The sequence below is a fragment of the Venturia canescens genome, chromosome 7 (assembly GCF_019457755.1).
Source record: "Venturia canescens isolate UGA chromosome 7, ASM1945775v1, whole genome shotgun sequence".
Taxonomy (NCBI): domain Eukaryota; kingdom Metazoa; phylum Arthropoda; class Insecta; order Hymenoptera; family Ichneumonidae; genus Venturia; species Venturia canescens.
In genome coordinates this window covers 653,083-665,617 of record NC_057427.1, presented here as the reverse complement: position 1 = coordinate 665,617, position 12,535 = coordinate 653,083, and the positions used below count along the sequence as shown (strand labels likewise).

At 40.1% G+C, this 12,535-nt stretch overlaps 2 protein-coding genes across 3 annotated transcripts; both read right to left on the bottom strand.

The window, feature by feature from the left end:
- Positions 1-3,326: 3,326 nt before the first annotated feature.
- On the bottom strand, positions 3,327-5,901 carry LOC122413304 (uncharacterized). The gene is made up of 5 exons (XM_043423573.1): positions 5,656-5,901; positions 4,665-5,267; positions 4,062-4,160; positions 3,828-3,980; positions 3,327-3,509 (listed from the first exon to the last, which is right to left on the bottom strand). The coding sequence occupies exons 1-5, from the start codon at positions 5,899-5,901 to the stop codon at positions 3,441-3,443; spliced, it is 1,170 nt and encodes a 389-aa protein (XP_043279508.1). The 3' UTR covers positions 3,327-3,440.
- A 3,286-nt stretch (positions 5,902-9,187) lies between these two features.
- LOC122413303 (odorant receptor 4-like) lies at positions 9,188-12,097 on the bottom strand. 2 transcript variants are annotated; one of them, XR_006261535.1, is made up of 5 exons: positions 11,771-12,097; positions 10,814-11,416; positions 9,957-10,155; positions 9,669-9,821; positions 9,188-9,482 (listed from the first exon to the last, which is right to left on the bottom strand). XR_006261535.1 is itself a non-coding variant. In XM_043423572.1 (5 exons), the coding sequence occupies exons 1-5, from the start codon at positions 12,014-12,016 to the stop codon at positions 9,414-9,416; spliced, it is 1,170 nt and encodes a 389-aa protein (XP_043279507.1). In that variant the 5' UTR covers positions 12,017-12,097; the 3' UTR covers positions 9,188-9,413. The 2 variants fall into 2 exon arrangements, 1 of the variants encoding a protein (XP_043279507.1); XM_043423572.1 differs by having other exon boundaries at positions 9,957-10,055.
- Positions 12,098-12,535: the final 438 nt, after the last annotated feature.

Below are 12,535 nucleotides of genomic sequence, written 5' to 3'. Positions count from 1 at the left end.
AGTTTATCCTCGGAGACTGCTAAGAACGCAGAGAATAAAAAACAAGCAGTTAATTCGCGCAATGAGACAAACTACTGTGACTGGAATTGCTTCCTGCAAAAAATTTGTCGTATAACCGGGAATTTCCTCTCTGTCGTTCATTATTAACGAGATAATGCGCGCAATAATAATTCTCTTGGACTCGATGAACAACGATGCAAGTTTCGGTACCTGCTTTCGGATTATATCGATTGTCGTTTACGCTTTTCCTCCAACATTTTCCAGTGAAGTTGCAATTTCACCTCTTTTTCAAAACGGACGTCGAGCGATTACACAGAAGGTAATAATTTTTTAATAGACCTTTCCCAACGTGAAGCAACAGACCCGCGACCTCGACGTCCAATTACTTTTATAATTCATCTCCATAAATGGATTTAATCGGTAGCCAGCACTCGCAGTTCGGAATGTTATTCGATCGTCATTAATGTATCAAGTATTCTGCGCCTTTTCCCCTCGCTTCTCATTGTTATCGCTCTTCACCGCGAACGTTTTTAAATGAATTTTCAAAGGGGGTGTAGCAATTGTTGGCAATTTTGCAGGGGGGCATCGAACCCGCGCGTTGCTTTTATTGTCAACGAGTTCGTTGCCCGCTTCGTTCTTTATCGAGCTGGATTTTCATTTTCATTCGAACCATCGTCCAAACAACACGAGTATTCTTACTGTCCCGATCATCGCGGGTGTAAACAGCTTCGAAAAGTTTTTTTTCGAGTGACACATTCGACGTTTCTCGAAGCATTCCCCAGCCGATTAGGTAAGATCTGTGAAATAAATTTTCAGTTTTCGTCATTCGCGAAAAGATTCATTGTCGTCGTCACCGTTGGAACAAAATTATTTCCAATATGGACATAAAAAACTATGGGGTCGTCGACCTAGAAATCGAAAATCGCGATAGAATGTACCTAAACCTAGTCCTCCAAAACCCATCAGCTATCGGGATAAGCTTCCGAAAAGCGGAAACCGAATTTTGAGCTGAAATTTTGCATACCGCTTCTTTATAACAATATAAGACTTACCCTAAAAGGACTTTTGGCGACTGGCAATATTTATTGAGAAATTGAATTTTTAAGTTGCTATTTTAACCCGAGCAAGTATATCTATATCTCTTGTTTCGCTCGGTCGGTATCCCCACTCCTCACTCCGCTAGTGCTTTTATTTCCAGTACGTCTTACCCCTAATTTTTTCTTGGTAAATATTCAGAATACAGGCCTCACCTCCGATCGTGCCAATTATTTTATATGTTATTCTGGGCGTTCTCCCGAGCAATTTTATGGGTAATTATAAGTGGGAGTCTTTTATAGTTTCAGAGATATAGCCTTTTTTCAAAGATATAGCGAGGCGCTTCGCGCCGGGGAGATGAAATTTAAAAGAAAAAAACCCCAGAGTTAGCCCAGTCTAATACTTGGCGTCGAGCCGCTACCGCGTCTCTTGACTTGATATTTCCACGCCATGTTTGCGATTGGCATTTTGGGTTGAAAGCTTCATATCTGCAAGTCTACACCTGATCATTTTTGAATGTGATCAAATATTTTGTCTGCGTGTAACCATCGAGACATACGAAATTACTCCATTTTTAAATAGGCTCGGATCGCGTAGTCATTCGGTGTGGAGAATAATTCATCGCGTACTATCACCAAGGGTTATTTAGGCTCGTGCATTCGTCTCTTTCTTTTGTAGTTTTTCACCCACGAGCCACCATGTCTAAGAGAAACACAATGTGGTGTGCAATTATTCGCGGCCACCCTACTTCCAACTTTTGTCTTTGATAATTCTTCCCCAAAAGAGACGTCGAAAATATAACCATTCGGTGAGAGGAATAATTCAACGTGTGTGCTCTCGTAGCATTTTTCCCCTTTTCATTTTCTTTCTTCTTCTTGTACAATACCGAATGCACCGAATTCTTATGCACTATGCAATAATTTTACTTTCATACCTCCAACATTTTCTTACACTCTCGCAAAAGCCTTCCAACGCGTCGCCATTCGGTTTCAAGAATAATTTAGTACGCAGTATCGCATGCGCAGAGTCTTTTACGTGTTTTTGTCTTATTTTCTATTTCGTATTTTCTTTTTGCTACGAAAATGTACAAAAAATTTTCAAGTGGTGTCCGATTGTCGCCAACTCGTTTGAACGGCATCGAATTGTCAGTGTGCTGTTTTTCGAGCGCAGGTTCACCGTCCTCTTCGCTCGGTGTCGAGCCGAGAAATTCCATTTTCTATCGAACTATGCTCCCGCGATAACAAGAACGATATTTGAGGATCTATGTTCTCGTCTGATCAGGTGAGACCCGCCGTACAACTTTTTCACCCCTCGTTGACATTATTTGCGGAATAAAGCACTCACTCCACTCTTGACTCATACTCATCAGAAATTTTTCTATAAGTTGATGAATTTGACGAATTGAGAATGAGGATGAAATAACAATAATTTATCACTTGAAAAAAACCTCCAAAAAAACATTATTTTGAAGAATTTTTTTTGTAATGCAGCATATGTGAAACGTGCGCAACATTGAAAGAAAACTTCTTGATGTACGAAATAAAGTTAACGAAGTGACTTCATTTGTACATTTATGAAATTTGTAAATTTTTTCGTTTGCCACAAGAAAAAATCGGAAATGGTACGAGACTCAAGCCTCTAAGAATCGTTGTCCTTGTCCTCCAACGTCCGTAGAAGAAGGAAGTACGAGATAGCAGTGTTGGAAACCTAAAAACACAAAGGAGTGTGTGCACAAAAAATTATAAACGCAAAACGTTGATATAGAACTCTAATCGTAGCTACTCGCTCGGCATTCGATAGATGTTTCAACAACAATCCCTAGCGCCCCGGCTCCCGACGCACGTCACTTTGTAGCTTTTCCACTGCTTAGATTTGCATCCTGGTTTTATGAAGCAGTGCTCCGCTTTTAACTGGCCAATTTAACAAATCGCCATCTAGTCGCCACTATTCCATACTTGTTATGAACTTTTTTTATCTCGAACTGCAAATTTTCAATCGCCTTCGAACCTCGCTACCGGTAACACCGCGTGGCCCTTTGACCTGACCGGATTTCGTTTTCGAGACTCCCAGAGCAGACTCATTCTATCTATCCTCGAAAAGATCAGATCTGTGCAGTTCACCAGCACTCATAAACGCACCTTCTTTGGCACATACCGTCAAGCCTTGAAAGGAAGCTTGAAAGAAAAGTTCTTAGAAATCTGCACCGCCTAAGCAGGTTTCATCTCTGATTTTGATCAGTCTCTTTCTGGGTCCGTGTCAGGGGGAGAAGAGACTGAGAGAAACCCCGGTGATATTTTGAACCAAGTTTGCAAAGGTATATTTGGAAATTTGTCATTACGTTTTTCAATTCTTATCGATTATAGCACAAAGAAGAATTAGACATCGTGCACGCGTGCTTGCTGCCTTCAAGAATTTCCGTTCTGCTCCTCCAGCGTCCGTAACATGAAGTAATACGAGATAGCGGTATTCGAAACCTGTCAAAAAAGGTTCAAGTCATTTCTTACATTTGAAGGAGGAATTATTCATAATAATTGTTCCAGTAGCGAATTATGATTATAAATATATCTTTCTCAGAGCACGTTTGAACAAAGGCGGAATGTTCCGAAAATAAAAGAACACCTCAGCTCGAAACACGATAGGAAGGGCTGTGAATTTATTATTTTTCTGAATGAAAAATTGCCACTGAAATAGTCTGATGTTTGCGTACCGAGTCCTTCCGACCGGTGGATTAAGAATTCCGTTAAATTTTTTGTTCGTTTTCGAGCTCGACCCGATTTTTGATTGCGACTTACAGTAACAAACATGTCGATGGAAATGTTTGAGAGTGAACACGCCCTGAGAACGAACGGCTTATACGTCATCATAATGAGCACATCGGTCATCAAACACTTTTCTCCGGAGCCTGGCCAACCACTCGCGTATATCGCTTCCCGGAACATGTTATTCTGTCAGAATAGAAAATGGAATTATACTCTTGTATTTCGTATTCCAGATATAATCTTTAGTTCACGAACGGATAAAAGTACCTCGTTTTCTAGAAATGTTCCGAACCATCCGTAGGCCAAGGTTTGTACAGATTTGAGGACTATATACAGTGCGATAAACGCAGCTTTTTTCGGACTAGCCTGAATAAAAAGTTGTACGCAAGGATACAAAAAAGCTATATGTTTAAATGAAGATTTCACGAGTCACCGTCAAAGTCTGCGCAATTTAAAGGTTTTTGACAAAATAGTTAAAGCTGCACTTTAGATTAAAAGTTGTGGGTTTTGAACAACTTCGTAAAACACACGTCGAATAAAATATTCCGTTCATTCTCGCTAACTGTCCAATTGCTTAAAGTATATTTATCTAAAAACGTCGCAGCGTCTTGGCACCGCGTATTCAAAAGTAAAATAAAACGTGACATCGCGAGTGTGTCTGTGTGAAAAAAAGTAAAGAAATAAAAATCGACGAACCCGAACGAAATATGCCCACGAGATTTTTTCTACACGAAATAAATCAACCGAATGAATTCAATTGAATCGGCGCAATAAAATATGCTTCCGTCGAACGTATTTTATGAAGCCGTATATGGTCGATTGGACAATTATTTATTCTCGGATGTGTGTGCAAGAAAAAATGGGGCTTACGTGAGCAACTTGATAGATGAGGGCGCACATGACCATCGCATTAGTGACGAGCATCCAGAGGACTATGGGTCCATATATTTGTTCGAGATGTTTTTGACATTTCATAAGAATGTAATGTCTTTTGATGCACTCGCTAATGACTCTGCGATAATTGTCACTACAGTTGAAATTCCTTATGCGTTGCGCCAACGTGCGGAGTTGTCCAACAATTTGGAAAATGTAATAACCAAAAAGCGCGTCGATCAACGAGGTGAAAAGGTAGAGGCACATTCCCGCGTAAGATTCGATGGTGTAGTGACTCAAGTAGAGCCAGGTATTGGCGCTTGGCCGCCAAGGATAAGAGGTCGGAAATGGTTGGATGAGCTGGAGCACGTCCACTCCATGAGCCAGTTGAATTATTATCAAGAGTATTGGCGTAATCAATTGCCGGCCTATCACCGTACCCGTCACCATTGACAGGGTCAACGAAGGCGAATAGAACGATTGCAGAGACGATAACAGAATCGGACGCAGCTCAACGTCGTACAAATCTAATTCGAATGTCCTCGCGAGCTCGGCATGAAGCTCGACCAGACGGCCTCGGTAAAGCAAAAAACAAGACATCTTCGCGAAAATTATTAAAGGGCATTCGAAATTTGCAACTGATGAGCTGATTCTATATGGTTCTGATTTGATGCCTAAGGAACGCGTCAGCACGCTCGAGCAAACGAGATGTATTAAGAGGATGGACCAGTAGTCGACTAACCTCATCTGGAATTTTCAAAATCGAAATTCTTTGCCGATTTTTGCCATCGGTCCCGCGTAGTCTGACAGCCTTTTTTAATCGGTCAAACTGTGTCAAAGAATTTCGATTTTGAAAATTCCAGGTGAGGTTAGTCGACTGATCCATAGTCTTAATTTACTTGGCGTAAAGGAACATATGACAAAGTGGAGAGATAAAAATACCACTACCAACACCACCGTACGCACTACGCTAAAAAAATCTCATTACTTTTAGTAAACCAGTTAAAAAACTCAGAGCCCAACTGAGTCCTTTCAAGAAGAGATGGAGTTGGTCGATGTGTTGATAGCAAAAATTTAGGATAGCACAACAGACGTAGAACGAAGCCGAACCGTGGACGAAGGTGACTAGTCGATAAAGCGTACTCGGCTTCCTGCTCGGCAACAGTCCTGAGACGAGTAATAGTCGTTTTATGACACCGGCGTACAAATGATACTTGTCAAATTGCTCCAACATATTCAACCGCTTCTATATAAAAGTATTTTTATTCCCAGTTTATCCTCGGAGACTGCTAAGAACGCAGGGAACAAAAAACAAGCAGTTAATTCGCGCAACGAGACAAACTACTGTAACTGAAATTACTTCCCGCAAAAAATTTGTCGTATAACCGGGAATTTCCTCTCTGTCGTTCATTATTAACGAGATAATGCGCGCAATAATAATTCTCTTGGACTCGATGAACAACGATGCAAGTTTCGGTACCTGCTTTCGGATTATATCGATTATCGTTTACGCTTTTCCTCCAACATTTTCCAGTGAAGTTGCAATTTCACCTCTTTTTCAAAACGGACGTCGAGCGATTACACAGAAGGTAAGAATTTTTTTAATAGACCTTTCCCAACGTGAAGCAACAGACCCGCGACCTCGACGTCCAATTACTTTTATAATTCATCTCCATAAATGGATTTAATCGGTAGCCAGCACTCGCAGTTCGGAATGTTATTCGATCGTCATTATTGTGTCAAGTATTCTGCGCCTTTTCCCCTCGCTTCTCATTGTTATCGCTCTTCACCGCGAACGTTTTTAAATGAATTTTCAAAGGAAGTAGCATTTGTTGGCAATTTTGCAGGGGGGGCATCGAACCCGCGCGTTGCTTTTATTGTCAACGAGTTCGTTGCCCGCTTCGTTCTTTATCGAGCTGAATTTTCATTTTCATTCGAACCACCGTCCAAACAACGCGAGTATTATTCTTACTGTCCCGATCATCGCGGGTGTAAACAGCTTCGAAAAGTTTTTTTTTCGAGTGACACATTCGACGTTTCTCGAAGCATTCCCCAGCCGATTAGGTAAGATCTGTGAAATTTTCAGTTTTCGTCATTCGCGAAAAGATTCATTGTCGTCGTCACCGTTGGAACAAAATTATTTCCAATATGCACATAAAAAACTATGGGGTCGTCGACCTAGAAATCGAAAATCGCGATAGAATGTACCTAAACCTAGTCCTCCAAAACCCATGAGCTATCGCCCTAGACCACGGTCTTACGTACAGGTCTGGAAACTCGGCCAGATTCGGAGGGTCTCTTATTGACGAAATTTTTTTACTACATTGACCGCTAGAGGCGCAGCTATCTTATTAATCACGACGGCGCGGGGCGGTGCGGGGGTAATGAAGGTGTTGAACAAAGACAGCACTAGTAACCGCAATCCCACATCTGCCTATATCCGTCACATTCAACCCCAATTTTTGAAACGTGATGCTGATTCATTTTTATTTAATTAAAATCTGTTGACAGTACTATTCATTCTTTCCAATATTGTGATAATTTAATTCAATTTTGAAATGCTTTTTCACAAGAGCCTATACTATATAGTTGAATAGCAATCAATGTAAAAAGTTCGAATAAGTTATTGAATAGATATTTTTTTGCAATAAATTTATTGGCCGATGTTATACGTTAATATTTATGGGTAAATAAATAACAATACACAATGACGCAAACAATCGACATTTTTTTTCTTTCAACGATTTAATGCGATATAAATAATTCGTGTTTGTTTATACGTCACGTTCAGTTAGATTTTAAGGTTATGATTATCCGGTAGGCAAGATCTCAACGGCGCGTGGTGTCGATTTTTGACAAAAATTTTCATGCGTAAGAGACCTACCCCCACCACCAAAATTTGGGCAGAGTTTCCAGACCTGTATGTAAGACCGTGCCCTAGACATCCTCGAAAAATTCAGCGGCGTCGACCAGGATTTTATATTTTTTTATTTTTTTATATTATTATTATTTTATACTATATATTGTATAATATAATATATATATATATGTAGTATATATAATATAAATATATACATATGTTATGCCGCAAACCAGGAGCTAGTATTGCCCCCGCTGTGCGCACATTCTCTGTCTCTCTCGCTCAGCGACACATAAGGAGAGGGGGTAGCCGCGTTCAGCGTAGTGCGTGACGTAGCGTGTGTCAAAACGTAAGAAATCGTGCAAAGGACTTAAGTCCAAATGTAAGCATGCTTAACTTACGCCCGTCTGTCTCTAAGAAATTAAAGTTCCCGACATGGTGGAAATCACTAACGTTACATATCTCAGGATCGACTGGACGGATTTACTGGCAATAAACACCAATGGAAAGGGAAAAATAAAAAAAAAATCATCACCTTCTTCTTTCATTCAGTTTCTTTCATAAAATGGTTTGTTTGTGAGAGCCGTTTGAAAATTCTGTGACGTCATAAAACCGGCATATTCGCGTATATAAGAGTAGCGGCAGGGCTCGCGCTGGCTTTTCTTTTGCGCTGCAGTTTTTCTTTTAATACTTGGCGTCGAGCCGCTACCGCGTCTCTTGACTTGATATTTCCACGCCATGTTTGCGATTGGCATTTTGGGTTGAAAGCTTCATATCTGCAAGTCTACACCTGATCACATACGAAATTACTCCATTTTTAAATAGACTCGGATCGCGTAGTCATTCGGTGTGGAGAATAATTCATCGCGTACTATCACCAAGGGTTATTTAGGCTCGTGCATTCGTCTCTTTCTTTTGTAGTTTTTCACCCACGAGCCACCATGTCTAAGAGAAATACAATGTGGTGTGCAATTATTCGCGGCTACCCTACTTCCAACTTTTGTCTTTGATAATTCTTCCGCAAAAGAGACGTCGAAGATATAACCATTCGGTCAGAGGAATAATTCAACGTGTGTGCTCTCGTAGCATTTTTTCCCCTTTTCATTTTCTTTCTTCTTCTTGTACAATTCGGTACCGTATGCACCGAATTCTTATGCACTATGCAATAATTTTACTTCCATACCTCCAACATTTTTCTTACACTCCCGCAAAAGCCTTCCAACCCGTCGCTATTCGGTTTCAAGAATAATTTAGTACGCAGTATCGCATGCGCAGAGTCTTTTACGTGTTTTTGTCTTATTTTCTATTTCGTAGTTTCTTTTTGCTACGAAAATGTACAAAAAATTTTGAAGTGGTGTCCGATTGTCGCCAACTCGTTCGAACGGCATCGAATTGTCAGTGTGTGGTTTTTCGAGCGCGGGTTCACCGTCCTCTTCGCTCGGTGTCGAGCCGAGAAATTCCATTTTCTATCGAACTATGCTCCCGCGATAACAAGAACGATATTTGAGGATGTATGTTCTCGTCTGATCAGGTGAGACCCGCCGTGCAACTTTTTCACCCCTCGTTGACGTCATTTGCGGAATAAAACACTCACTCCACTCTTGACTCATACTCAATAGAAATTTTTCTATAAGTTGATGAATTTGACGAAATGAGAATGAGGATGAAATAACAATAATTTATTACTTGAAAAAAGCCTCCAAAAAACATTATTTTGAAGCATTTTTTTTTGTAATGCAGCATGTGAAACGTGCGCAACATTGAAAGAAAACTTCTTGATGTACGAAATAAAGTTAAAGAAGTGACTTAATTTGTACATTTATGAAATTTGTAAATTTTTCCGTTTGCCACGAGAAAAAATCGGAAATGGTACGAGACTCAAGCCTCTAAGAATCGTTGTCCTTGTCCTCCAACGTCCGTAGAAGAAAGAAGTACGAGATAGCAGTGTTGGAAACCTAAAAAAACAAAGGAGTGTGCACAGAAATTTATAAACGCAAAACGTTGATATAGAACCGCCGATGCCGCGGTAATGAAAATTTTTGAATGAATACGTAACGTATTTGTTAAAAATGGGTTGACAAATTGATTAAAGATTTTTTAGTATTATTTCGTCTAATGCTATTCTCGCGTATGGGCCTTACAGCAACGAACATGTCGATGGATATGTTTGACAGAGAGCATGCCTTGAGTACGAGCGGCTTATACGACATCATGATTAGGACATCGGTCATAAGACGTTTTTCTCCAGAACCTGGCCAATCGCTCGCGTATATCGATTCTCGAAACATGTCGTTCTGATAGAATGAGAAAAAATAATCCTTACAGGACTTGCCTTATTCATATTATCAGATACGACTGATTTTCTAGCATATCTTTTATTTCACTTTCCCACTTTCTTTTTACATTCGTCGCAATTGATTAAAAAGTACCTCGATTTCTAAAGATGTTCCAAACCATCCATAAACCAAAGTTTGCATTGATTTCATAATCACGTAACCCACGATCAGCGCCATCTTGGATGGAGGCACCTGAACACAATTCGAGTACGAGCACAAAAAAATCATATTCGGATTGAATGGCGCAACAGCTGAGTTTCAGAATCAAGACTTGGTCATAAATTATTTTGTCCTATCACAGAAATATCAAACAGCAGGATGAAAAACAACTGTACGAAATAAACGATAAACTTTTGCAATCGTAATGATGGAAGTGACGCAATAATTAAAAAAACATCAACGTAACGCGGAACTTGAATGAAGTACTTGCACCTTTCGGGGATACAAAATTACACGGAGAAAACGGATTCGTTTTATCTAGTAGTAAGGAATATATTTTATTTTTTAACAATTTTCAAAGTACTTAGGCATCGATTACAAAGAGCATAGTATTTTTTTGAATTTTTCGTCCTTTAAAGCAAAAAGTGATGCACGTGAGAACTATATTTCGTTTTATTTTCGAGTGTTAACTATCATGTCAGACTAGCATTTACTGATAAATGAAAATTTATTGTAAATGACAAATGTTTACCGTCAGTACAGTATAGACTGTCATAATGCATAGATAAAGGCACCAATGTATACTACCGAATACGTGTGACATTTTACCATAAATATCGTTTTTTTTTTTTAACATTTTTTACTGTTCTTATTGTGAAAAAAACTTTTGAGTGTTTTGAGTAAAAAGTATGGGTATTGGTCTTTTTGCTGGGAGAAATAAAACAATTCTTTTTACCGCTGTTCGAATATTTATTCTCGGGTGCGTGTCCAGGTAAATAGATGGGACTTACCTGAGTAGCTTGATACATGAGAGCGCACATGACTAACGCATTAGCGACGAGCATCCAGAGGACCATGGGTACATATATTTGTTCGAGATGTTTTTGACATTTCGTAAGAATGTAATGTCTTTTTATGCACTCGCTAATGACTTTCCGATAATTGTCACTACAGTTGAAATTCCTTATGCGATGCGCCAACGTGCGGAGTTGTCCAGTAATTTGAAAAATGTAATAACCAAAAAGCCCGTCGATCAACGAGGTGAAAATGTAGAGGGACACTCCCGCGTAGATTTCGAAGGTGTAGTGACTCAAGTAGAGCCAGGTATTGGCGCTTGGCTGCCAGGGATACGAGGACGGAAATGGTTGGATGAGCTTGAGCACGTCCGCTCCATGAGCCACTTGAATTATTATCAAGAGTATTGGCGTAATCAATTGCAAGCCTACCACCACACCCGTCATCGTTGACAGGGACAACGAAGGCAAATAGAACGATTGCAGAGACGATAACAGAATCGGACGCAGCTCAACGTCGTACAAATCCAATTCGAATGTCATCGCGAGCTCGGCATGAAGCTCGACCAGATGGCCTCGGTAAAGCAAAAAACAAGACATCTTCGCGAATATTATTAAAGCGCATTCGAAATTTGCAACTGAGCTGATTATATCTGGTTCTAATTTGATGCCTAGGGAACGCGTCAGCACGCTCGAGCAAACGAGATGTATTAAGAGGATGAATCAGTAGTCGACTAACCTCTCCTGGAATTTTCAAAATCGAAATTCTTTGCCGATTTTTGCCATCGGTCCCGCGTAGGCTGACAGAGCCTTTTTTTAATCGGTCAAACTGTGTCAAAGAATTTCGATTTTGAAAATTCCAGGTGAGGTTAGTCGTCGACTGATCCATAGTCTTAATTTACTTCGCGTACTACCAACACCCCCGTACGCATTACGCTAAAAAACTCTCATTACTTTTTGTAAACTAGTTAAAAAACTCAGAGCCCAACTGAGTCCTTTCAAGAAGAGATGGAGATGGGCAATGTGTTGATAGCAAAAATTGAGGATAGCACAACAGACTAGGAACAAAGCCGAACCGTGGACGAAGGTGACCAGTCGATAAAGCGTACTCGGCTTCCTGGTTGGCAACAGTCCTGTGAAGAGTAATAGTCGTTTTATGACACCGGCGTACAAATGATACTTGTCAAATTGCTCCGACATATTCAACCGCTTCTATATAAAAGTATTTTTATTCCCGCAGTTTATCCTCGGAGACTGCTAAGACCGCAGGAAACAAAAAACAAGCAGTTAATTCGCGCAACGAGACAAACTACTGTGACTGAAATTGCTTGCCGCAAAAAATTTGTCGTATAACCGGGAATTTCCCCTCTGTCGTTCATTATTAACGAGATAATGCGCGCAATAATAATTCTCTTGAACTCGATGAACAACGATGCAAGTTTCGATACCTGCTTTCGGATTATATCGATTAACGTTTACGCTTTTCCTCCAACATTTTCCAGTGAAGTTGCAATTTCGCCTTTCTTTACCTCTTTTTCAAAACGAACCTCGAGCGATTACACAGTAGGTAACAATTTTTTTAATAAACCTTTCCCAACGTGAAGCAACAGACCCGCGCCCTCGACGTCCAATTATTTTTATAATTCATCTCCATAAATGGATTTAATCGGTAGCCAGCACTCGCAGTTCGGAACATTATTCGATCGTCATTAATGTATC

Excerpts from the sequence above, each read along its gene's own strand:
- LOC122413304 (XM_043423573.1), bottom strand. The coding sequence starts at position 5,901 with ATGTTGGAGCAATTTGACAAGTATCATTTGTACGCCGGTGTCATAAAA. Across the intron at positions 5,268-5,655 it reads TTTTAACTGGTTTACTAAAA|ATGTCTTGTTTTTTGCTTTA; the intron begins GTAATGAGATTT and ends ATTTTCGCGAAG. Across the intron at positions 4,161-4,664 it reads TCATCTATCAAGTTGCTCAC|GCTAGTCCGAAAAAAGCTGC; the intron begins GTAAGCCCCATT and ends CTTTTTATTCAG.
- LOC122413303 (XM_043423572.1), bottom strand. The coding sequence starts at position 12,016 with ATGTCGGAGCAATTTGACAAGTATCATTTGTACGCCGGTGTCATAAAA. Across the intron at positions 10,056-10,813 it reads TCATGTATCAAGCTACTCAG|GTGCCTCCATCCAAGATGGC; the intron begins GTAAGTCCCATC and ends AATTGTGTTCAG. Across the intron at positions 9,483-9,668 it reads CCATCGACATGTTCGTTGCT|GTTTCCAACACTGCTATCTC; the intron begins GTAAGGCCCATA and ends TTGTTTTTTTAG.